This window comes from Natrix helvetica (assembly GCF_964273705.1).
Source record: "Natrix helvetica genome assembly, chromosome: 8".
In the NCBI taxonomy this organism is placed as follows: Eukaryota; Metazoa; Chordata; class Lepidosauria; order Squamata; family Natricidae; genus Natrix; species Natrix helvetica.
Genome location: NC_138559.1, coordinates 21003385 through 21030378, shown reverse-complemented (window position 1 = coordinate 21030378; position 26994 = coordinate 21003385). Strand labels below are relative to the sequence as shown.

Genomic DNA, 26994 nt, shown 5'->3' with positions numbered 1-26994 from the left:
TTACAACGGCACTGAAAAAGTGAACTTATGACCATTTCCCCCATTTACAACCATTGCATCTTTTTGCTCACTTGATCATAATTCAGGTGCTTGGCAACTGGTTCATATTTATGACCGTGGCAGTGTCCAAGGGACACGTGATTTTTTTTCCCGACCTTCTGACAAGCAAAGTCAATGGAGAAGCCACATTCTTAACCACTGGATTACTGACTTAACGACTGATGAACGGGAGGTTGCAAAATGGGGCAAAACTCTCATAACAAAAATGTCTCACTTGACAACAAAAACGTTGTGCTCAATTGTGGTCTTAAATCGAGGACTACCTGTACGTAATTTTTTAAGCGTAAAGGTATGTACATGTATATTTATTTACAAACAGGTATGCACACCCACATATACCTGTGTGTGTAAATAGATATTACCTATACTGTACATAGGATATTTTTGGGAACCCCAGGAAGGGGTATATATATTTGTGTTACAACCCCTGGTATGCCCAAATATGGGAGGGAGCTCACTACTCCCCCTTTCTGTCCTTCGGCATATTACAGAAAACCATCCGGCAGAAAACCATATTTTTATTTTTAATGTTGCCTTTCTATATTTGTGTTGTATTTGTGCTGATAAATAAATAAAGGGAGACTAGTATAGATCTATTTCAAGCTATTTAGCTCTCATCAGCTAGCCATTTAGGTTCAAATCCCAGTAAGGGTATGGCTAGCTGATGAGAGCTAAATAGCTTGAAATAGATCTATAGTAGTCTCCCTTTATTTATTTATCAGCACAACACACACACACACACACACAAACATAAAATATACATATGCACATTTATAAATGTATATATTTATGTATTTGAATATATTAGCTCAGCCAACTTCCAAGACTCGGGGCACCAAACCGAACCAGAAAATTCTGTGGGTTATGCGTTTGTGTGAAACACCTCCTGGGCTCTGTGCCAGGCCTAGAATCAATGCATTGGGGGATTGGGTGTGTGTGTGTGTGTCTGTGTTATCCCGTTTTGTTTGTGTCTTTTGTTTTTAACCATGTTTTGGGTTGTGTAATAGCCACCCAGAGCCTGTGGAGGCGGCGGCCCCGGCAAATTTGAGGGGGGGAAATAGACAAACGTGCGGTCTAGGCGCTGCCCTCTACCCAATGTATTCTAATACACCTTTCAAAGAAAAGAAAAACTCCTTTATTTCTTTTTTATTTCTTTATTTCTTCTCCCGCCACCTGCTTCATTCCAGGGATTTAAACCACGTCACGGGGCGAAAACAACCCCAGCCGGTTCCCCACCCCCACCCCGATGCGCGCCCCCGCTTCAAAGGGTCAGCCGAGAGAGCGCGCGTCGCTCCTTGACTGGAGGGCCACAAGCTCCGCCCCCTCGGGCGAACGCTGACGGCCTCTTCTCTTTGCCCCCGCCCTCCTTTTTTTTTTTTAGTCCCTCGCGCCGATTCCCTCCCTTTTTTCTGTTCAGCCCGCCGCCGCCCCGCGTTGCATTATGGGACACAAACAAAGTGCTCGGCTCGTCGGCTCCGCGTGAAAAAAGGCGAGGGCGGGGGGAGGAGGAGGGAGGAGAGCCCGAACGCCTGGCCCCCGCGCGCGAAGCCCTCCAGCGGGCCCCGCGCCGCCACCGTCCTTCTCCTTTCCCCGCCCCCACCTCCCCGCTCACGCCGCGAGAGCGCCTGCGTGGCGGCGCGCGGGACTCGTTCTCCTCCTTAGCGGGGGGCCCTCCTTTCCTCACCTTCCCCCCCTGCCCCTCAGCAGAAGAAGCCGCGACGGCGGCGGCGGCGGCCATGGCCCTGCGGGGGCCGAGCTGAAGAGCCGGGACGGGGGGCCCAGGAAAGGAGAAGCTGGGCCTTACGCTTGTTGACCGACCTACCCCCCTCGTCTCTCCCGCTCTCGGCCCGCCTGGCGCGGGGAAAGGAGGGCCTCGCCAAGAGCAGGTAATGGAGGCTGAGGGGAAAGAGGGAGGAGGGAGGGGAGAGGGGATCCTAGGCCCCGCCCCTTGGCCCCTCCCCTTGCCGGAGCATCCCTGCCTCCCCCGTGGCGCTGCGTCCGCGCTGATGCCCGAGATGGGGGCTTCCCTTAACACCCACTCACCCCACCCCGACATGGGATTGCTCAGATGCGGGTTTTGCAACATTGTTGCCGTTAATTCATGCTTCATTAACTATGGTGTGTGGGGAGGTGTTTTCCTATAGGAAGCCCCCAAAGCGAAGGGGGGGGGGGTTGCAGGAAGTTTCAAGGTTGGGAAAGGCGTGGATGGCCTCTGTGGGACCCCCCCCCCTCCAAGGTGGAGATTAAGCTGCCAAAGTAGGTCTCCCCATCCTGGCAGGCTTTCCAGTGATGCATTTTAATGCATAGTGTGATACATCAATAGGGGTACATGATAGGAATGGTGTCCTTTAGGGTTATCTCCTGGCATTTATTTCCCGACAGGATTTTTTTGGTTTGGCACTTGGAATTTGTAAAACGAAGTAACGAACATGTTTTCATGTCCTTGGGAATCTCTTTGCGGTATGCTCATTTTTACAGGTTTGTCGTTTATTTTTGCATGGGAAATACGGTCACTGTACAGGTAGAAGATAGGGACGTGGTGGCTCAGTAGCTAAGACGCGGAGCTTCTCAATTAGAAAAGTCGGTGGTTCGAATCCCTAGTGTCACATAATGGAGTGAGCTCCCGTTACTTGTCCCAGCTTCTGTCAGCCTAGCAGTTTGAAAGCAGGCAAAAATGCAAGTAGAAAAATAGGAACCACCTTTGGTGGGAAGGTAGCAGCGTTCTGTGCACCTTTGGTATTTAGTCATGCCGGCCACATAACCACGGAGACGTCTTCGGACAGCGCTGGCTCTTTGGCTTTGAAACGGAGATGAGCCCCGCCCCCTAGAGTCGGGGACAACTAGCACATATGTGTGAGGGGAACCTGTACCTTTACAGGTAGAAGACGCCATTGGTGCCATTAAAAAAAGAGTCTGTCCTTACATGTTTTGGCATAATTTGAATTCTCCCTTCCCCACACCTGTGGTTTTGTCAGCCTGTGCGTCTTGCTCAACCCTTCATTTTTGGTCATCTATTTACTGGTCAAGAATGTTCATTCATTTGCTTGGTTTTCTGTTCCTGTCCTGTTTTCTGATGCCACATTGTGTATGTATGTTGTTATGGTCCCCTTGACTGATTTTTGTTATGCTGACATGAGTCACCCTTGTTTGTCCAGCATGCAAGCCTTGTTCATTTTCAGTAATGGTGGATCCTTAACCTGCTTAAATTTATGGATCTCTTAGAATTTTTTTAAGTTAAAACGAAGAGCTACCATCTTCCTCTTTCCAAAATGCCTTGTGGTTTGGAATAGTCTCTCTGTTATTGCAGAATAAAAACAGTAGGTACAATCTAATGCTGTGTTTGAAGATGCACTAACCAGTAAAAAGTCAAATATAATGAAATAATTACTTGTCCCTACCAAAAGACATCAGTTTATCGGTGCACTTCACTCTAGCCGAGAGATTTGTCCAATAGTTCTGTTCTAATAGAGCAAGGTATAAATGAATATACTTATTTTCCTGCCAATGAACAAACAAGAAAAAAATATCTATTGTCTAATGGCATTTTGTTTTGTGACATTGATTCAGTATTCACAATCAGGAGTGGTAGAGCATCAGCAGAGAGAGTACTGTACACATGATTGCAATAGCTTCCCTTCTGATGAAATTTACGATCGCCAGAAATCACCATGACAGGCATTTTGTCAATAGAATGCCCACTTTGGCTGATGTCAAAAAATCAAAGCAGGGTCAGACTTGATTAGTGCTTCAGTGAGAGACTTTCAGGTTCAAGCATTTTCAGCTGAAGAAGAGAACCACTTCATCGTTTCCAAGGAAACTACTTGGACATATCCATGCAGAATCATGCTTGGCTGTCCTTTCAACTCTCTTATGGAAGTTAATTTGTGAGGGCACTCACAACAGTCTGAGTATACCCATTAGCCAAAATAGATATTTTCCTATGTATTAAGCTAAAGCAATCAAACTCTGCCACAACTTATTTTGTAAAAATCAGGCTCATACCCATCATCAGAGCATATCACTCTTTGCTTAAAATCTTGACTACTAATGTTTATTTTTACTATGGTCTCAGAATAATGATTGCTTCCTACGAAAAGGCAATAGGTTAATAGTGCACTTCATTCTAGCAAAAGGGCTTATCCAGTAGATCTGTTCTAATAGACAAGATATAAATGTGTACACATATTTGCATGCCTACTGAACAAAACAAGAAAAAAATGTCTACTGTACTATTAGTGCTTTGTTTCATAGGCATTGGTTAGGTATTCACAGCCAGAAAAATAAAGTGTTTAACATCGGTTGATTGAGGCTTATTTATTAGATGTGTCTTCGGCTGAATCTGTTGGGCTCAGTGGCTACTTTCACAGCAAAAAGTTGTGTTTTTTTAAAGCCTTGTTTATGCCAATAGAGTCATGGAATTGTTAATCACATCATATTGATCCCCTGTTTGTGATACTCCTGGATCACTTGCTACTTAATATAATATTGTCAAAAGGAACACCCTCATTAAAACTGTTTATTTACTTTGTCTTTTTTCAAGTCCACATCAGACGTGGCCTAAAATATATGTCATTTTTTAGACGAGACAATTAAAGCAAACTGAGTCATGATTTGGCTAAAAGGGAGGGAAATTGTTTTCTCTTTAAAAGTACAATCCTATGTAAGTAAAGACACATTTTAAAGTAATAAAATTAGCTGAGAAATTAGCTGACTGGGTGATTGATTCTAACTTCCAGCTGAAAGACCAAGGGCTGTATGGTTTACAAGATAGAATATGTTAGGCAGGTGAAAATTTAATTGACTTTCAGTAGATTCAGAGTTTATATCCCTGCTTTCTTTTCTTTTTCTTGCCATATGGTTTTTAAATTTACTTTCGAGCTTGCAAAATTTACTCAGTGTTGGATTTGATAAAAGTAGTAACTGTGTCAAAATTGACAATATTTAATTTAGTCTTTTATCCCTCTGTAGATTAGAATAATCTGATGAGTAAATATAGCATGGAATACTTTTGAAGGAATAGTTTTCTTTTTATAAGTGATTTAATTTATGATAATGCATCTTATGACAAAAATATTTGAAAGAGTCTCAATTCATGTTTGGTTTTCTAAATGCTTTTCTCATTTACAAGAAGAATAATGTTACTCTTATTCCAAGAAAGAAAACAGCTATGTTTTTGGCCTGACCTCCTCTTCGTAAAGTAGATTTGACTAAAATATAGTTACTAGACAAAATTATGTCTAATAATCATAATTATTTTAAGACTTCAATAGTGTTTCTCTTTGCGCCAAAATCCTACTGGTTTAAAAATATGTTAAGTACAGGGAAGAAGAATAAGTTAAGAAATAAATGTGCTGGACAGCATGCTGGCTAAACAGAGGAAGCTATAAACCAGGAAATCCTTACTTTAAATCTCACTTTTCCTATATTCTCCCTAGGTGGCCATAAGCAAGCCACACACTCAACCTCAAAATCCTTTCTGTAGTAGAGGGACTGTATTGACTGCCTTTCCAGCAGCCTTAGCCTTAAAGGCCTGTTATGAGGGTCTGCCATTTCTGTGCATGAGTTGCCCCCATCCAAGACATTAAAGGCCGTTGTTAACAGGGCCTCCTTGAGAAGTGTGAGCAGATTTTCTGGCAGCTGCTATAAAAGTACTCTACGGATGATCATAGAGTTCTTTGAGGAGGATTGCTGAAACAGAACGTACTGTTAGCCTACTTTGTGATGGATTTAACATGGCATTAATGTTTGGAGCATCTTTTTAGCATTTTGACACCAACAGCAGTAAAGAAGTAAGAGTAGCCCGGGACAAATGGTTAAGCTTCTTTCTCTCTACTCTCCTTCACACAAACACATATAATCAATCCTTTACATGTGATTGTACAAACTTTAGAGTGCATGTGGAAAACTCTTAACACCAGTTGTCCACATTAACTTCAAAGAATTGTTATAAGGGATACAATTAGATCATGCACAAGAAGTTATTTGAACACTTGAATGCATAATACAGAAATATTATTTTAAACTACTTCCTTCTAAACCTGGAATTAGATATAATTGTTGAAAAGTCACTTATTAATTAATGTCATCCACTAATCTTTACTGGGATAAAATATAAGGATTTCTGAATCCATAGTTTTGTGTTTACAGATTTGACTAGAAAATTCATAAAAATTATGGGCAGTTATAATTTGATTTCTCTTCAGAGAGAGAGAAATCAAATTTTTATTGCGGTCATAGATCTGCTAAAAAGATCATTACTGTATAGAATTGTTTATTGTTTTAATGGTAAACCATAAATTCTTGATCATAGTTTCTTGCATCAGTAATAATAGATTGGCTCAAATATAAGCTAACACAAAACTAAACATAAAATGTTATCCAAATATGTGAAGTCCTAAGTAGCTTCACAATTACCTTACCATCCCGTTAATTTGGGCTGGAATTATTGAGATTTTAGTGCAGGCAGAATACAGAAATTTTAGTGCCTGTTTCTAGATGCATGTGAAGTAAAACAGGATGATCTCAGCATTAATGAAGTAACCTTTAAAATTCAGAAATGGCTGTATATTGGTTTGCATAGCTTTGAGATAAACTCCTTACAAAAGCATTTTCCAAATTGCTTCAATAAATAGAAACTGTTGATTAGCACCATGTATTTTCATAGGATAGAGCAAAGAAGAAAGATTGGCTACTGCTATAGGGAACATATAAGTACAGAACTTAGATAAATCTGCTTAAGTAATCATTAACTTCATGTATTGATCTTATCTCTTCCCCTCCCCCAGCAATAGTGGCATATCGCTTTTGAACTTACAGCATTTTCAAAAGAGGTGAATTTGTGCTGGCCTAACAGTGTTAATCCTGAATGGCAAGCAAATTTTTGGCTTGAGATGAACTATCCAAAAACATTTCATATACGGTTCCATTCAGACAATTAATTCATTGTAAAGTTAAATCAGTGTAGAAAGGGCGAGAGCAAGTACCAAATGCTTGTCTTGTTTGAACTTGAACAAGATTCCTGAAAGTCAGTTTCTTTTACAGAAGTAACTGATGTCAGTAGAAGTTGATGGATTAGCAAAAGCATACACACCTTGAATGTTTCAGCAAGACAATATTATAACAATTAAGTTTAGACAGGCTGGGAGATGAGAGATATGGATTGATATGGGAGAAGAATAGTTCAGGTCAGAAATTTAAAAGGGGCAACATGTTATGGTTAGAAAGTTCCTTCATGTAAAGGAACTTACTTGATGTGTGCTTTTCCTGGCAATTCAGTATATGTGCAAATTAGTGCAGTAATAATTGTTTGAAATAAGTATTGCATGATGGCTATACAATATTTGGCAAGTGTTACAGTAACTGTCCATTGGAAGTCAAGCACAGGGCTCCTATAATTTTGCAACATAGTAAACCATCATTAAATGTGATACTTTTAAATCAAAATGTAGCTTTGATTATAGTTTAATGTGTTATTTTTTCCACTAAAATACTAATCATGTCTATAATGTTATTTCAAATACTTTGACTTAGCATAACAGGACAATCTAACAATTGTTTTGCTTTTCAGAGAGCTTTTATTCTTATTCTGGCCGTCTTTGTAAAACACTTATCTCTACAGTATTAATTCAGAATTATTATTCTTTTGACCCAGATTAAAATGTTTATTTATCTGGCCTTTTAGATGTTTGGTTTTTCTTTTTCTTTATTTTTGCCTTTTAATTTGTTTTAAGAGTGTAATTCTAGTTTATTATACTACAGGATTATTTTGCTATTTTTAACATTGTTTCTATTCTATTCTATAATTCTTTAAAATATATGTATATACCCAGACTTTAACATAGTTCTATAACTTTTTCAAAAATAAGCAATAGCTTTTCAAAACTCAGGCCAAAGAATTTATTTTGTAGATTTTTATTAGTGCATTAAAAATAATGTGTTATGCATTAGACTGGATTAGGAGGGCCACATTGGATATGTATTTAATGTAGAGAATCAGTAGAGATAAATAATGTAATAGTTAAACTGTTGGACTTGCACTGAGAAGATTCATATTCTAGTTCATCTAAGGAAGGTCACTGGATGACTTTGGGTGACCATTCTCTCATATGATTTTTGTTGGGGGGGGGGACAAGACAGCGCACTGTGTACACAACCTTAAGCAAAGGCAGGATATAGCAAAAATCTGCCTACAGTTGCTCTTAATTCAAGTAATCTCACTGGCTATCTTGGGCCTGCCATGCATTCTCAGTGGAATCTCTCTCACTAGAACATTATGAGGAAAAACAGGAGGCAGTACAGTTGTGTTATATATGTCACCTTGAGTTCCTAAATGAAAGGCAGGATTATGTAAGTAAATATGCCTGGGATTTGCCTGCTAGACTTGCTCAACTCAATGGGTATTATTTTGTATGTGCTGTGTATGTGATTATAGCCTGACTTTTATACTTTACTGTGTACTGTTTTGAGTATCCCAACCATATCTTATTATATTTGCGTATACACAGACACATTAAATCCACCTGACTTCAGTAGATTGTATACTACACAGACCTGTAACATATATAATCAACCCCCCACCCCAAGACTTATCTAGGATTGTATAACTTTAAAAACATGAGCAGCCATGCCTACACATTATCTTTCAGATAAGATCAACTTAAGAAAGTGACCTTAAATGCCCACTTTAGTATAAGGAGCAAGTTCTACTATATTTAGAAATCCATGAGTATTACTGAAAGCAGCAGTGGTATCAAATGGAGCAATTACATTCTTAACAACACTTGGAAATATTATTGACTCACCTCATGTGATTTTATTATGTCAAAAAGATTACTGCAAATACTTTTGACACAGTGTCTTAATATTTTGAAAGAGTTTTTCTTTCATATTTTCAATCATGTTTGACCACTTATTTAATAGGCAATGAACTCTGACAGGATTAATTATTTGTGAGTCTATGTTAGCTTGAATTCTAATCTACATGATTAAATAAGGATCTGAAGCAGTGGACTTACAAAGTCTGAGCTTCTTACAATGTGTGTTACAGTGGAAGGCAAGATTTAGCATAATGCCTTTGTTTACTATAACTGTCCAGAATGTTATATATCAGTATTTAACTATTACAATTCAAATTTCAAATAATTATATATTGTATTTTTCTAAACTTTCCTGCAAGCACAGTTGTACACTATTAAAGATGATTGGATCATAATTTGTCAAAATTCCTATTGCAGCAGAATTACCAGTAATTTACCAATTATCAATAGTTATTTGATTACAGGAAATGTAAAATTTTATTGTATGTTCCTGTAAAAATCATAGCAGATGCAAACCATATTTAAAGCTAGCAATGCTGGACTAGATTCCATTACAATATTTGCACTATTTGCAATCTCTTGAAAATTTACTTACTGTAGATAAGTTTTACCATTGTTTAAACTAACTCCAGTTTGGCCTTGTTCAGGGACTATATCAAGCAATGATTCTGTCATAGCATCAAAGGAAGACAGGAAAGGAGCATTCACAACTGTGTTTAAACAGATTTTTGTTAATAAAAATAATTCCTACATACAGCCTTTATTTTCCATTGACCCAAATACATTTCAGTCTTTTATGTCTTGTTTGATATAATTGATAAACAAGCAATATATTTTCACCAAGCTAGCAAACACAAAAATATTATTTAACTAACATTCACTTAAGCACACATTAATGGCATGTTTTAATGCCCAGAGTTTTAGCTTTTTTACACAATTACATGACTGAAAAATCTTTCCCCTTTTTTTCTTCTCTAGGTCCATTTTGAATATTTGTTGCAGCAAGTATACAACAAGTAAAATGGGCGTCAAAACATTTACCCACAGCTCCCCAGCTCACAGCCAGGAGATGCTTGGAAAGCTGAACATGCTACGTAATGATGGACATTTCTGTGACATCACCATTCGTGTCCAAGATAAAATCTTCAGAGCACACAAGGTAGTCCTGGCAGCGTGCAGTGACTTCTTCCGTTCCAAATTGGTTGGCCAAGCAGAAGATGATAGCCAGAGTGTACTTGACTTGCATCACGTGACTGTGACTGGCTTTTTGCCTCTTCTGGAATACGCCTACACCGCAACATTGTCTATTAACACTGAAAACATTATTGACGTCTTGGCTGCTGCTAGCTATATGCAAATGTTCAGTGTGGCTAGCACCTGTTCTGAGTTTATGAAGTCAAGTATTTTATGGAACACCCCCAATAGTCAGCAAGAAAAGGTGCTCGATACAGGCCAGGAAAACAGCGCAAACTGCAATTTTGCATCACGGGATGGCAGTCTTTCTCCAGTTTCCTCAGAATGCAGCGTGGTCGAAAGAACTATTCCGGTCTGCAGAGAATCACGGCGGAAGCGTAAAAGCTATATTGTAATGTCCCCAGAAAGTCCACTTAAATGTAACACCCAGACAAACTCCCCACAAGTTTTGACTACTTCAGCTTCCTATGCAGAGAGTAGAAGTCATCCTGTAGACTCTTCCTTAGCTTTTCCTTGGACTTTCCCTTTTGGAATTGACCGAAGGCTCCAGACAGAAAAAGTGAAACAGGTAGAAAACTCTCGGACTCTAGAAGTGCCTGGTCCATCTGAAGCGTCTAGAAGAATTTCTGATTATATGACGTGTGAGAGCACAAAAACCAGCTCCCCCCTGGTGATTGAAGAAGATGTGCGTGTAAAAGTGGAAAGGTTGAGTGATGAAGAAGTACACGAGGAAGTATCTCAGCCTGTTAGTGCATCCCAAAGTTCTTTGAGTGACCAGCAGACAGTCCCTGGAAGTGAACAAGTTCAGGAGGATCTTTTGATCAGTCCGCAGTCATCTTCTATAGGTAGAATCACTTAAATCTATGGGTGTTTCATTGTTTCCTTAGAGCTTGAGGTTTTTTTATGTTCATTCTGAGTATGCAAGTGGTTCACAAGAAATGCCAGTACCATATCTTGTCAAAGTTGTATAAAGATGACCTTTTCACTGTATTTCAAACAAAAATGATTTGTCAAATTCATGTCATCCAGAAGTGTTGAATCTCTTTTGCAATTTTAAACTTTATTTGCCGTGCACAGAAATAATTGCCTTGATGTGTGATATATTAAATATTTCCCACAAACCATTTTAGATACTTTCTGTAGAAAACAGTTAAAAGTATTTAAGCCAGACCAATCTACACTAGAAGTTATTTTGAGTCAGTGGGCCTTATTTCCTGGCGAGTTATTACACTTTGTACAGCAAGGCAAGAAGAGAAGAGTTGCTCCTTCTGTTTTGAAATTTCCAAGAAGAAACACCTAAATCAAAGAAATTCAGTTTCGTTGCTGCTTTGAGGAAGCAGTGGCAATGCCTCAGTATAATTATATTGCCTTTTTTTTTGCATCATACTTTGAATAGCTGTTATGTTAACAATGGATATTGGCCACGTTCAAGTTAAATTGTTTTTTCTTTTTTTTCTTTTTGAGTAAGCAGTTGTGAATTTTTAAATGGAAGAAAAACAAAGGTGAATGTTGTGAATTAATAAGAAAGGCAAAAATTATTTTCCTGCAGCCCTTGGAAAAAAGCTAGTTTACCAGACTAATGTAAGCCAACCCATACTATTCAACACATGGAAACAGGAGTTCAGGAAATAAATTTCCAGTGACATGTGGTTAGTCATACAGATTCATTATTGGAGCAGTGTAAGGTAGATTTAATTGTGTGAAATAAGGACAAGGCCTTTTTAATGACTTGTCAAGGAAACAAATGGCTAAAATCACTTGCTAAGAGGGAAAGTGTAGTTTTTAAGTTTAAGAAAAACCCCTCCCACAGAAGCCTCTGGAAAGCTATACAAGTGCCCTAAACGCACATCAAGAATATGGACATCTTGTGACAATGAAACTTGCATTTTGCCTTGCACACATTCCCCATTCCACCCCGCAAGAATTGTTTATGTGCACGTGTTTTAATTGTTCTTCTTTTTAATCATTTGTTGTCTTTGGTTGTGGTATTTTACTTGCTATTATAGCTGAATGAGAAGGAGTTGAATTACATTATTGTATGAGGAAGATCCCTTCCAATCCTGATTCAGGTTGTCCTTTGAATGTTCCAAAGAAATCCTATTGATCTGGAGCATAGTTTAGTAATCCATACTTTGCTATAATTTTCATATTCATTCAATTTCTTGCTGGTTTTCTTAGGAACTACCCATGTCATCACCAAGTCTATTTTGGAGGACTTGGACCTGAATTTTTAGATTCTTTAAATTGCCCTGCCTGAGGCAATTTACCTAGGGCACTAATTATGCCCATGAAACACTCCTTACCCTGCCTGACATTTTGCTTTAAATGAATATTTAAATTTAAACATGGAACAATAAGGTTCCTAAGCAAAAGGGCTGGTCTCAGCTTCATTCTTGATTTCTACAGGTCTCTATGGTTTTGGAATGGACCTTTTAAGCAATTGTAGAAAACAAAATAATAGGTATCTGCTGCCTAGTTTTGTGGGCGCGCCTGTCTGGAAAAATGACAGGTATAAAATGGAGTCATATGGGGTATCCTGGAATGGGATGAGACTAGAAGGGGATGAAGGTAGCAACCTTGGCATGTAAATCAGGGTTTGGTATGTCTCCCAAGGCAGTTATTGTAGCCATTCTTAACTGGGTAGATCAGAACATCTACAGCATTTCTCAAAATATCAAATGAACCTACCAGGCCAGAAATATTGAGCACCATGTATGTATAATGATTATTTACTTTACTGCATCTTCGTTCAGAGGAATGTTACAGTATTTTTAAGTATGGTAGTCATTTCTAGAGTAGAAAAGGTGAGCAGATGCAAATAGAAATCAAAGAGCAAATTTCTTTTGTTTCTGATTAAAAACACCAATTTCCATCATTGCTTTGTGATTTACAGTAAATCAGAAAGCGTTTGCCAAATAATTAAAACAATTTAGATAGACTCTAATACACAATATTTTAATGCAGCATGCTTATAAAACCATGTATTATTTATAATGCAACTAATAACTTATAAATAATAAATATTTGATTTATTAAGCTCAATCATAGCTTTTTAAATGAAGTTAATTTGTTAAGCAAAAGCTTGGAACAATATTCTCACAGTAAACAAAAACCTTCCAAAATGCTTTTTTATCAACAGAAACATTTTTTTATTTGTAAACAGTCAAATATTATTTAATACACTGATACTGAATATATAATTTATAAACACTTTACACATTAAAAGTAATGTGGTGTCCCAAAATAAGGAAATCAGGCATGCATTTCAAGTGTATTTACCCAAATATCATTGCTTATCAAAACAGATCATCTCACTAAACATCTCAGACCTGCCATGTTTGTTATTATTTTATTTTTTAAAAAAATCCATGTAGTGAGTGTACCATCGGTGTTGATTAAAAATTCAAGACATTTGGCATTTTTATGTTATATAGGTAGCATGGTGAACAAAATCTTTCCTGATCAGTTTGGCTGAATCTGTGCAAAAAAGAATGCAGGCTTTGGCCATGCATGGAGATGCCAACTGAATTTTCTCATTTGCATGAAGATCAAAGGGAGCAATGGGGTTCCAGCTGCAAAGCTATCAATACAGAGCTGGGACAAACAACATGTTTGATTTTCATGCTCCTTTGTTCATAATAACTCATTGTATTATTCCGTCTGAAGATGCAGGAACTTAAAAGACTGCTTGAGTGTTGACAGTTTTCTGGGATATCAAATAGTTGTAGACAAGTTGCTGGTTGCATCAAAAAAAAAAGAGGTTCATTGATGAAAAGGATTCCTTTGTCAGCAGTAGTTTAGACATAGTCCAGAAAATAGCTACAGTAAAAATTTAGCATCCCAAGTTTGTTTTCCTCCACTTCTGATCCTTTTAGGAATGCTTTTCCAAGGGGACTGGTTTATTTCAATTTTTTGTAGGACGTTTGAGCCTTTTTTAAATTGATGCATAAAATTGTTTCAAATACTACATTTATTAGAGAAGAAAAGAGTGATTCGGCTTGCTTTGCTCTACTGCATGGATACATGAACAGGAGAAAAAAAAATCACCCATCAGCTTGTCATTCAATGCCTTGGGAATTTTAGCCACCACTAGGTTGCACTTTATCTTCATTATATTAACATCAAATTGAATGCCTTTACCACAGGGGTGTCCAAACTTGGCAACTTTAAGACTTGTGGACTTCAACTCCCAGAATTGCTGGGGAATTCTGGGAGTTGAAGTCCACAAGTCTTAAAGTTGCCAAGTTTGGACACCCCTGCTTTACCAGTATAACTTCTAGATTGTCATTTGTTTGGATGTTTTAATTTCTCCACAGCATTTAGCAGAAGGTTAGACCTGTTGACTTATACAGTCCACAGGTCCAACTCAAGTTTTATGATTTACATCTCCATCCCCGTTCTCTTGCAGTATATTGTGCTAGCATCTCATTTACGCATAATTAAAGGTCATATGATAAAAGACTTTATAAATACTGTTTTGAGTGCAACTGGAGACATACCCAAACCGCCCAGTCGTTTTCAATTAGCTTTAACAGTACCCTTAATATTTAAAATATAATATGCCAACATATGCCTTATGCTCTAAGGCTTTTGATTCGTGTAGTAACATCTAAATGAACTTCAGAAAAGCTAAGCAAAGTCAAACCTGATAGTCCATGAACTGAACCACCAGAAAATGAAAGATTCAGGGCTATACTGAGGTTTAAAAAAATCTTGGAGGAGATTATTGTTGGTAACAGAAATGAAATGGTCTTAACTGTAGTGATCAATATTCAAGTTTGGCTCAAGGAAGCCTTTTCCTTTTTTAAAAATCTAAGATAATCTGCTTTAACCAGGAGTAGGATCTGGCACAAGGATCCTTCCAATTGTGTGCCTTTGACAATCCTTTAAATGAAGGCGCCTGGAACTGGAATCCACAATCATGTTTTGGGGACATTTGTCTCATTACTGAACAATGGTCCTTGCTTTCCCTCATTGTTTTCTAAAGCAGTCAGACATTGATGGAGAACGACAGCATATTACAGTTACTCAAAAGTCAGTGCCTTAAATTGATGCTAGTTTCTTTTTCGTAGATGTCAAACACTAAAAACAATTTTTCCAGCCCTAATGGTTTTCCAGTGTCATACTGGAAACCTATACCCACAGAATTCTGTAAATATCCAGATCGCCACAGCTTTCAATTTTGAAACACATTTAAACACAAGTTACTTTAGCAATTCCAAAACAATATAAGTAGCCTAACTTTGATCGTGATCGTACTGACTGAGAAATAAATTCAAATGAATTAAGTGGGACTTCTAGTTCTGTTTGTAGCCATGAGTTAATAGCAAATCACTCAAGCTCTGGTTCCTTAGAAATAGCGGCAGAGCTGTCTGTCCTAGAAAACTGGATGTATGTGGCTTAAGATATCACACACTCAGAATCCAAAATAGTAATCTGCTTTGGAATTTGGTTTCCAGTAAATGACCTGCACAGTAAAAAGACCTCTTAGGCTGTACAGGGAGTCCTCGACATACAACAGATTGTTTACTGACCTTTCAAAGTTAATGACACTGAAAAAAATGTGAATTATGACCATTTTTCACAGTTACAACCTTTGCAGCATCCCAATGGTCACATGATCAGAAGTCAGATGCATGGCAACTGGTTCGTATTTATGACTGTTGCTGTGTTCCAAGATCGTATGATCCCCTTTTGCAACTTCTGACAAGCAAAAGTCAATGGGGGAAACCAGATTCACTTAAATCAGGTTACTCACTGATCAACTGCAGCCATTCACTTAACAACTGTAGCAAGATAGGTTGTAAAATGGGGCAAAACTCTCTGAACAAATGTCTCATTTAACAACAGAAAATTTGGGCTCAATTGTGGTCGTAAGTCGAGGGCTACCTGTACTATATTGAGGGAGTAATAATATCACCACATTTAACAAATTTCCTCCTCCACCTTTTCAGCATTCCCGGTAATACAGTTTTGTAATGGCTTCAGTATTGTGGAAACACAATACTAATGAATGATGCACATTTAACTGACAGCAAATCCTCGTGTTTTCCATTAATTTTGCTTTAGACCCACACTACTTCAGTTAGGACCCTTTGGGATGTACTGAAATATAAGCAACACAAATCTGGCATCAATACTGGGGAAAAGTTATGAGGAAGATTGTGAGCTTTGCAATTATTTTTTTCTACCTCTGCATTGTACTGTTTGGCCTGTTATATGTCCTTCCCTGGGCATTGTTTAAACAATAAACTGGCTATTTAATCACACTCCTGCCTCCACTTAATGTGTATCTAAGCCTTCTTCCAATTGAAAAATCTCCTGAATTCAAATAGGCCAAATTGATTAAAGTTTGCTCTTTATAAATTACGCAGATTGCTTTACATCGTTATCCTATTGAGTTATAACGGAATTCTTAAATTTGGCAGCAAGATAGCTTGTGAGGAGGATGTGAAAAAAAACCATTGCTATGATTCCATTAAACTGTAACTTAATGTGTATGTTTTATTTAACTGCCCTCAGGTTCAATAGATGAAGGTGTCACTGAAGGATTACCAACACTCCAAAGTACTTCTGGTGGGAATATCCATGTGGAAGACGATGACCGGTACGTATAAATGTAGTATACAAAGCATTCTACAGAACAGCCTTCTTCATTTTGTCTCTATTATGGTTCCTAGAATTTCCAGCCAGTAGAATAGTTGGCCAGGTTACCAAGCATGGCAATCCCATGACATAGACAATGTCAGGCTGGAGGAAAGCAATGTATAACACCGGAAGTAGATCCTTGTAGATAGATTGCTGTATTGAGTCATCTAAGATGGTGACAAAACATGACAGATCTCCTTTGAATTCAACCATCCCTGGAGAAATGCATGATTTTCTAAACAAGTGGAATTCAGAGCCAGTAGCCAGTCATGAGATCGAAGACATGAGGTTCATGAACGCAAGCTCCAATGTTCACCATCCACACTGCCTGTCACCAGGCTATTTTTTTACATTCCTAAGCAGAAGGAATTTTCAAGCTGGGATACTACTTAGACATATAGTTTCCTAGGTGACCTTGAGGCAGCCACTGTTTATGACAACCTAGCTTCCAAGAGAAGAGAATACTTGTAGCTCAGGGTTGAACTGTGGGGTCTTTGATGGTCTCTGAGTTTGGTTCTTTTGTTACAGGCATTGAAGAAAACAAAGCCCAGAGAACATCAAGCATCCCACAATCTTAACTTCCTTTTCATGTACATGTTCGGTTTTTAAGCTTACACCGTGGTCGGCTTGCAATATAACAAATACATAGTTGCAGAGCTGTTAAAGTGGGAATTAGCAGAACAGAGTAAATCTGGGCCATTATGTAGTCCACATTAGGGACATACTTTCAGTCAAGTACATTACCCACTTTTTAAAAATACGAGTGAATATCTACCAAACAGATTGAGAGGTAGAAGAAGTTTAACATGTTAAAAGATTTGATGTGGCCAATAAGTGGTTTTTTTCGAAAAAGCAAAATTAAAAGCATAACACTTGTGCAGCACCAGGATTGTTTAAACAGCATTATCTGGAATAGATATGACTGTATAACATTATGTGCCCACAAAAGAGTTCTGACCTTTCCAAATGTACACCAGTTAAATTACTCAAGTATCAGCTGTTGAAATGATTATTATAACCAGTATTTTATACCAGGTTCACTGATGGTATTTTAAGTGCAACTCTCTTCTTTTTATACATTGGCCCATCTCTTTCCTCAAGACTTCCACTTAGTTTAAAATTACCTTCTTCAATCATTCAGAAATCAGTCATTTAATATGGTTTAGTAAAGTTCGTTTTTGTTGTATTGTATCTGTTCGCAACAAGGAGAAGTCACAACACTGATGTTGGCCTTTGTACACATTAAGTTCTTCCCAAGAACTTAAGATGTCCTAGGTATCAGTGTAGTGTGTGAGTCCAAGCAGTGTGGCCTTTTGCAACTCACAGATGGAAAATTTGTCAGGGCACAGATTTTCTAAATGCCATCCTAGATTTCTTGGTACAGCATCCAGTTTAACCACTGGAACCACCCGGTCTACCACAGTCTTTCAACTTCATTTTTCAGATCTTGATGCTTTGTGATCTCTGAATCTTTGTATTTGATCCTAATGTCATTATTATTGTCTTTTTGAAATACATATGTGTTGTATTTTGTACACCTGATCTTTTTCCTCTTGATCTGCTACTAAAAGAGTTCTTTATTTGCTTCTTCAGACTGGAGAATGTCCAATACCCTTACCAGCTCTACATTGCTCCTACAACCAGTAGCACAGAGAGACCTAGCCCAAATGGTCCTGACAGACCTTTTCAATGTCCAACTTGTGGTGTTCGATTCACCCGTATTCAGAACTTAAAACAGCACATGCTCATCCACTCAGGTAAGGATATATTTTGGTCCACTCCCCAAAGATATCGTTTGAACAGGAGCTTACAGAGGTAGTCCTCCTTTAGCAACTTACCTCATTCAGTGACAGTTCACGGGTCTTAGCTTCACGGCACTGTAAAGTCACACTGTAAGCACAGTTGCACTTTCACTTAGTTACCCCATCGCTTAATGACCGGATTGCTGGTCCCAGTTTTGGTTGCTAAATGAGGACTACTTGAATGTTTTGAAGCAATATATGGTCCCTATTGGAGGAATGCAATAAAATGGAAGAAAAAATCAGCTTTGATTTCTGGAAGCCTGAGAATTTAGACTGGAAAGCAGATTGTTTCATATGAGTTTTTTTTCTGGAAATAAAAACATGGTAACAAATGCATCAAAACATGGTTTTAACATTTAGGTATTTCTCTTATTCCGTCGAATCCTTGAATCCTGGCTTCATGCAATATAGGAAAGATGTTTTACATAAGTATAAGATTTTCTCCTCTAAATTTGTTTAACACAGTCAAGTTAATAATTGTTCCAGATAAATATGCCAGATATCTCCCCTAAGAGGCCCCTGTGTGTTCCTCAGATTTATGCTTTTTCTTTTATTTTTAATCATTAACAAACTTTTAATGTATTTCTTGACTTTGCTTCATACATCACTCCATTTGTGACAACTTTTACAAACCCCTGACCCAAGTCAAAATAAAATTAACAAAATTAAATTGTGGTTAATTAAACCACAAATTACAACCAATAAGCTGCACCACTGCTGGGCTTAACATGTTTTCATCTATTCTTGCGCTGAACAAATGTGCTTTCTCTTATGTAATAAGAGAACGGTGGTGTCTGAATAGTTCAAAGACTTAAATACTTGACTTTTGGGGAAGTAGCATCCACTGCATGAAAGTTTTGACCAAATTATCCTCTTGTTCTTAGAAATTTACACCGCCTCGGTGTAAATAGGTCAACTCGTTGCCATTAGAAAGGGCTGGAATGGTATTCCCGATGCTTTTCAGTGGTGAAGATTTTCTGCTTATTCTTCTCGCAGGCATTAAACCATTTCAGTGCGACCGCTGTGGGAAAAAGTTCACCCGGGCTTACTCGCTAAAGATGCATCGCCTGAAGCACGAAGGTAAACGCTGTTTCCGGTGCCAGATATGTAGTGCCACTTTCACTTCCTTCGGGGAATATAAACACCACATGCGGGTTTCCCGGCACATTATCCGCAAGCCTCGGATTTACGAGTGCAAAACATGTGGCGCCATGTTCACCAACTCTGGAAATTTAATCGTTCATCTGAGGAGTCTGAACCATGAAGCGTCAGAGCTAGCAAACTACTTCCAGAGCAGGTGAGGTGCACAAAAAAAAAGAAAAAAAAAAGAAACTGTTAGGGCAACATACCTTTTTTTCATTCCCTCTAAACCCTCTTTTGTATAGGTAGTCCTCAACTTAACAACAATTCGCTTAGTGACCGAAGCTACAATAAAATTGAAAAAAGTGACTTATGGTTGGTCTGTTGCACCATCCTGGGGGGGTCACGTGATCACCATTTGCAACTTTCCCACTTGACTTCTGACATGCAAAAATCAACGGGGGAAGCCAGATTTGCTTAACAACCGTGTGATTCACTTAACAGCTGCAGTGGTTTGTGTAACAATCATGGGGAAAAGGTTATAAACAGCTGCCTTGCTCTTAGCCAAGGAAATTCTAGTCCTAATTGTGATTGTGAGTCAAGGACTACCTGTACTATTTCACAGCAACCTGTAGTATCCTTTTCTGTCAGGTTGCCAGGTTTATTGCGGTCCAGGGTAGAATTCAAATCTTGTCCATCATGGCACCCTCAGGATGTGCTGGGTTCCATTTTGTGTAATCCACAGCCAACTTGGTTAAGGCCATTTGGTCAGAAACTAAAAAGAGCCAAGTACATTTAGAGAATACCATGTTGCAATTGTGGCCCTGCCTTGTGTCAGTGTTTTGAACTATAACATTTATCAGTCAGTGTAGATACGGATTTCAAGTAATCAAACAAATAAGCTGCTTGTAGTTTGCTTTGCATTAATACCTTATTTTCCCATCCAGGTGGGGGAAAAATAGCTTTCCTGACAATAATCTTCATTTCTTGCTTTTCTTTTCTCAATTGCTCTATAATAACTGCATCCAAAAGCAATGAAGCAGCCGGAGTATGTTTTGAAAAACCTACTTATCCTTAAACCCTCCTTGATGGAGAACGAAATGCAGCTAAGCTGAAATAGGTAGTCAGACTAGTTTTAGAAAGAAAGAAAAAGCACCGCCAACGTTGATCTTTGTAGATGTTAGGTGCTTTGGAAGCAGAACCTTAAAATTGCTTTATTTTACCTGGACTATGCTCTGTAGAACTGCAAAGCCCGCCAATCATAGAAAAGTTTACTTTGCCCGTTTTAAAATTATCAGCTTTGTGCCACCCAACCTTAAATGTGTTCTTTTGTGAAGGAGGCTTTCGGTTGGTCCAGAAGCTTTAAAGTTGTTCATACCTGTGTTTTCCCAAAAATAAGACCCTGTGTTATATTTTCTTTTGCCACCAAAAAAGACGCCAGGCCTTATTTTCAGGGGGGGAGGAATGTCATCCACTCACCTCATTTGCATGCCTCGCCCCCTGCCTCCTTTTTGCTGCCAGGAACTTTTTCATCCGGCTAGGTCAGCAAGGTTTTCCTGAAGGGCTCTGTAGCTGATAACAGAGCTCTGGATCGATCCAAAGCTCCTGTTACTGGCTGCGGAGGCCTTCAGGAATGCCTTGCTGGAAGAAGAAGTGGGTTGAGGTGTGCAAGGCCTGGCTGCAACTATCTGAAGGTAAGTAGTAGGGCACCTCCACCCACCCTCCCCATCCCCACCCTAGCTTAATTTTTACCTGTGCACCCAGGAGTGGGCGGGGTCTTAATTACAGCTTGTTTTGGGGGTAGGGCTTACATTGGATGCACATGTAAAAAACCAAGCTAGGACTTACTTTGGGGGTAGGTCATATTTTTTGGAAAACACGGTATATACCACATAAATCTGAAAGGCATCACAATGCTAGGTTGTGCTTTTGTTTAAATCAGACCATTCTCATTCCTTGGCAAAGTAGATAATCCTTCGCTTAGCTGTAATGCTGCAGTTAGCGTCAACCTGTGTCTTGCTAACCTCTTCCCAACTTTTCGCCCCTTTTTCAGTGACTTCCTAGTACCAGACTACTTAAACCAAGAACATGAAGAGACTCTTGGCCAGTACGAGCTAGGAGAGCATGGATTTGAAAGCAGCTCTTCTGTCCAAATGCCGGTTATTTCGCAGGTCTCATCGACGCAGAATTGCGAAAGCACTTTCCCATTGGGGCCTCTGGGTGGGCTGTTAGAAAAGGAAGAAGACCTGCCAGAGCAGCCAAAAACCATCTCGAGTACCGATGCCAGCCGAGAGGAGCTCCCAAAGGCCGGGCTCTCGTCTATCACTATCGAATAAGTCAAAAGTTTGGTTTGGGTTGTTTTTTTGTTTTTTTGTTTTGTCTTTTTGGAAAGTGCCTGTGTTTTGGTCTTGTACATTTTAATTTAATTTTCAGGAGGGGGGGGGGGCGGAGTGAATGTACCCCTTTCCATTTGATAAGCTATGCTGTTTGAAAGCTCTAAACTGCAACAAATGTTACACTATTCTTCACACCTTAAACGGTCCCTTGTGCGGAAGCATTTGAAAATGCAGAGGAAAGAGTTGGTCAGAATAAGACGGTTAAATTCGAAGAGCAGCCGAGCACACACCAAGTGTAAAATTAGGCCTAATAGCTTTTGGCATTGGTTTGCCACCCTAATTTCGCAGTACCCCTCACTAAGGAAAAAGGTATTGATGGCTGTTGAAATTTGTTTTGACTACAGTATCCAGTTCAAGCAATTAAATAACTAGTGTCATAGATATTTGATTTTTGTTTTGTTTCGTTCTTTAGTTAGAAGGAATCACTTTTAGTCTTTCAGCTCAGTAGCAAGCACATTGTTAAAACAGGATGATTCATTGGCTTTGGCAAAACGGGTGGGGTGGATTTATGCTCACCTGTGCTTGCCATGCCTTTCTAGAATCTTCTTATGCAAATGGCCTTATCCAAAAACTTCATTTTCAGAAGTTGAGCCATCAAGAAACCCTGATTAACATTGAGCAAATTGGGATGCTAGGAAAGTATAATGAGAAGTGAGTTTACAAAAGTCAAAAGCGCCTTGGCGCGTTAAATGTGCTCTTTTCAAGTTACGCCTGAATGTGTGTGCTATTTACTGCAATTTTATTAGCCTGTGTTTTTTTTTTAAGTAAAACAAGCCATTTATTTTCCTTTAGAGGCCGAATTTCAAATCAGTGAGAGTTGTTTACAAAAGACCTGTTTGCAATGGTAAAATGTTCCTATTCTAAATTGTTTATATACCCTTGCCAAGCTGGTTTCGTAAAAGCCATTACTCTGACTTCAAGCACAGGTCCAGCAAACAATCACCAAATTATTATTTTCCCCTAAAAGGATTCTAAAGGCAACAAAGGGCATTTATAGGCCAGCAATTTTGGTTTTGTTGCCAGCATGTTATTGGTAAGTCTAAAAACGATATGTAATATTTTATTCTTCTCTATTTGGGTTTCTTTAAACCATCTTTATTTTTTTAAGGATGAGATTTATGAGGGGGACATAAATAATTCGAATGTCATGTTATCAGACTAAGAATATAATAGAACACAATAAATGGGGGAAATGTTTAAATAACTGTAAAAGCACTGATATTTACGCAGTGGTGAATGACGGTTGTGGGACGCTTTGAAAGTAATAGTTTCAAAGAAATTTCTTTTTTTTTAATTAGCAAATCCACCAAATCCAAGGAGACTATTTCTTGCACTTCTCTGCAACTTCTTAAAGGGCTTGATATACTTATTAACAAAGATTAAATTTAAAGTATTTTATGCGATAGATTTTTCTTCCAATGAATTTTAATAAAAAATTAAGTCACTCTTCCAGATTGGTAAATAAAATGTTTTTAGTAAGGGATATTTTCAGGTTGGAATGTTTCAGAATATTTATTAAGTAAAATAAAACTCCTATCAGGAAAGAGGACATTGGCTACACTATACATACAGTGATTTTACTAATTATTAAGCTATTTATTTTCTTCCATATATCTAGGATGAAGCTATTTAGTCACACATTTCATTGAAACAGTTGTCTTAACATCTAAATTAAAATACACATTTTGGGGGGGGAGAGTGGGGGAATCACACTGACATATTAACTGAGTTCTAAGCAAAATAGATGAATGTAAAATAAATATAATAAATATTAAGAAAGTTTTGCAAATTGGTTACCTCAGATCTAAACAGAATAGAGCAAATCAGTGTAATATAATAGACTTTACAAACAGTCCTGCAAGAATTGTGAGGTTATCTAACCTTAATCCACAGAGACATTTTTGACCTACACAGTGCATTTTACTGCTTATGAGATCAGTAATGGGGAGCAATTTGCTAGTGCAGGTTGTATATTTGGTATATGCTCAAGCACATGATGTATATTTAAAATACATTTCAAAAAATTGAGCGCTTTTTGAAAATAACACCAAAACAAAGTTGGCTTCCTGAAATGTAAAAGGTACATTTTACCTTACAGAAAAGTAAACATTTGTGTAATTCCTGTCCTACCATGTTATGTCATAGCGCACACAAAAATTCCATATCCTGAGATATTTTCAGGATTTTAAAAAGCTCCAAATCCAACTGGGGATTCGTTCACTTTTCTCTCACCCTCAAAGTGAAACCTTTCCTCACATAAGTATTTCCGATCTTCAGAGCTACTTGTTGTTGAACAAAGTTATTTTTTCAAGTTTTCCTCCCTTTGACTCGACATGTGAAGAAGGTAGCCAGGGTGACAGGCATACTTTAGTGAGCAGCGGTCAAAGTGAAGCATGCAACAAGGAAAGTATTCGGAGTCTAAAAGCAGAAGGGTATCAAGTCTTCAGCAACACACGCGTTTAACTTGAAAATATAAACCCTGCCCTGTGCACAGCCTATTTTAAGTAAGCAGTGTGGCAAACTGTTCCCAACTCACAGAGCACCCATGGAGTCTTGTTTAGATCCTGAACTTTTGGATCCTGGCCAGCAGTGGCAGCAAATTATGTTCCTCTCCTTAGCAACAGTTTATGATGGGTGATTTCCCCCCCCTTCCATTCCAATTTGAATTTTCAAGGAGAACCTTTGCATCCCATCAAGATATTGCTACTGTCTTCCTTGTAGAGAAAGATTCATATAACAGCTTCCAAATGGCCCAGTAGTGAACTTAAAAAGCTCTCTATAAACTTTCATGAAATAGAACTTAATAGATTTAAGCTTCTTTTTTGCAAGATACTAAAGAGGGGGGGGGGGTTCTATTTGTGGACAATGCCTGTCAGTAACAGGTGATTACTAGTAAAACAGGTTAGTATCCATAACTTAGGCGACACGGTCTGTTAAAGTTGCTAGGATATATGCTTGACTATTCAGGTTGTCCCTCTGTAATATGGTGCTCCCAGAGTCAAAACGTATGCAATTCAGGCTTTTTTGTACCAATGAATTGGGAGAAAGGTTTATATTCCCATGGAAAGGATCTGTTCCCAAATTCAGTTTGGAAAGAGAAGAGAGATTATTTAGTCCTATTTTCTGACTTCTCCCATAAGACACAAGGAGGATAGAAAAGCTTGTGCTCGTGACAGACAATTCCATATTTTCTTCAAGCTGTTATAAAATATCCGGTTTTGGATTGCAAATATTCTATCACCAGCTTCTTACAACTAATTTTTTTAATCGGTTAATCTCTTTCTTCAGATTGACCAATTTTATGCTCCCAGTTCTAATGCAAATGCAACAGTTCATGTCTTTAAGAATAGTTCTAGTTTTGGCACTTACCATTTGTCTGGAAAGTGTAAATGTGAATCTCTTTTTTTTTTTTTTAAGTAACCAGTGCTGGTGTAGCAAAATATATAAATATATATATTATATTTTATAAAACTATAGTCCCTAGGACCCAGGTCCCCAAAGAGATTAAAATTGTATTTTTTTAATGATGCAAAATTTTGAGTAATGGCGTTGGCCTGTTTGTTTGCTTTTCTTTTGTGGGGAGAGGGTTACTAATTTTTTTCTCACCAGTCTAAAGGTGGCAGAGGGCTAAATCTGAATCCTGACAACATGGCAATCAGGAGTTTTTGGATAGCATTAAATGCAAACAAACCTTTTTCCTTTCTTGCTTGCTGCTTTTCCGCAGACAACAAGGCTTACTTTTCTGATTTTAATAAAGGCGAAATGAAATATTGTTCAGTCACTGATCTCAGACCATGTTAAAAAAGAAAAATCCTGCTTAGGTCCTACCATACTTTGCAAGTTGGCTGGCAAGTAGGCAGGCTGATCAACAGAATATAATTGGTATTGTTAAAAGATGCAATTGTTTTTTAAGATGCAAAAATGCGCCGTTTTTAAAGTTGGCTCTTTTTCTTTATTATATCAACATATTCCAGCTGCTTTTTCTGGAGTGTTTGGGGAAATGGATGGCACTGTTGTTTCATTTAATATATAATGCTGCATGTTGCTGGTTTATTCTAACTACAGCCCTAGAGAGAGTATTTCCTGGCCCAACATCTGCAGACCTGTCTTGTCTCTGGGCTGTTACAAAAACTGCAAAGGGAAGGAGATAAAGCTGTTGTTAGAAGACTGAATCAATTCCTAAAGGGCCATTCTAGCATGTGACTTTATCAACCTTCCCCTTTAACTGTGCCAGTCCTTGGTCACCAGTCACATCTCATTCAAAAAGAATTCCCTCCGCTGTCTGTGTTGACCGTAGCTAAGCTTTTTAGCATGTTGATTGACTTAATGGGAAGACAAATGTTTTGGGTTTTTTTTTAATGTTGAAATACACTTTACATTTTATATACTATATCTGGCTATTAGTATTTTTAAGGAACCCATAGTTCTTGGTGGCTATATATACATATATATATATATATATATATTTTTGTGACTTTTTGTAAACTAAAGTGCCGTTTCACTGTTACAATCATTTTTAGAGTTCTTGTAATCAATGTGAATATCATGGTTTTTTCAAGATTTGTTCTGAGCCTGTAGTGTTTGCTTTTGTGATTCTCTGTGTAATGTATATATTATGTATAGTTACCTTGTACTGAAATATTAGCTTGTTTGATATAAGATGAATATGTATTGGGTACCTTTTTTTGCTAGCCTGGTTGTTTAAACTTTAAAAAAAAAGCCTTCAAAATTTTAAAAAAGCGATTGATCCCATTATAAGACAAAAATTGAGCAGAAAGAAAAATTAGTTTTGAGTGTCTTTGGATAGAAACACAATGCTAAGATTTTTCATTAAAACATTAATGTTTTACGGAGTAACTATTTCTGTCTTGCAGCATTATTTCTTTGTCATGTCACAGCTGATTTTCAGTAACAAAAAGAAGTACCTAGACTTCCTATAAGTCTGGAAAATTGTATGCCATAAGGCCAGCCTATCATTGTTCTAAGTCAGTGTTTCTC

General features: G+C 38.1%; 3 protein-coding genes across 4 annotated transcripts in view; all 3 read left to right on the top strand.

The window, feature by feature from the left end:
* The window catches only part of ADAMTS8 (ADAM metallopeptidase with thrombospondin type 1 motif 8), a 489092-nt gene that overhangs the window by 47183 nt on the left and 414915 nt on the right, over window positions 1–26994 (top strand). The gene's annotated exons all lie outside the window — the stretch shown is intronic.
* Window positions 1–26994, top strand: part of SNX19 (sorting nexin 19) — a 395229-nt gene that overhangs the window by 305500 nt on the left and 62735 nt on the right. The gene's annotated exons all lie outside the window — the stretch shown is intronic.
* On the top strand, window positions 1407–26844 carry ZBTB44 (zinc finger and BTB domain containing 44). Of its 2 annotated transcripts, none has more exons than XM_081961096.1 (6): window positions 1407–1946; window positions 9855–10915; window positions 16593–16677; window positions 18312–18475; window positions 19517–19817; window positions 21654–26844. In XM_081961096.1, the coding sequence occupies exons 2-6, from the start codon at window positions 9898–9900 to the stop codon at window positions 21934–21936; spliced, it is 1851 nt and encodes a 616-aa protein (XP_081817222.1). In that variant the 5' UTR covers window positions 1407–1946; window positions 9855–9897; the 3' UTR covers window positions 21937–26844. The 2 variants fall into 2 exon arrangements, with proteins under 2 accessions (XP_081817222.1, XP_081817223.1); XM_081961097.1 differs by having other exon boundaries at window positions 1409–1946; window positions 19517–19600; window positions 21654–21797.

Coding starts and splice junctions, on each gene's coding strand:
- ZBTB44 (XM_081961096.1), top strand. CDS start 9,898: ATGGGCGTCAAAACATTTACCCACAGCTCCCCAGCTCACAGCCAGGAG. Junction 10,916..16,592: donor TCCGCAGTCATCTTCTATAG/GTAGAATCACTT, acceptor AACTGCCCTCAG/GTTCAATAGATGAAGGTGTC. Junction 18,476..19,516: donor GCACATGCTCATCCACTCAG/GTAAGGATATAT, acceptor TTCTTCTCGCAG/GCATTAAACCATTTCAGTGC.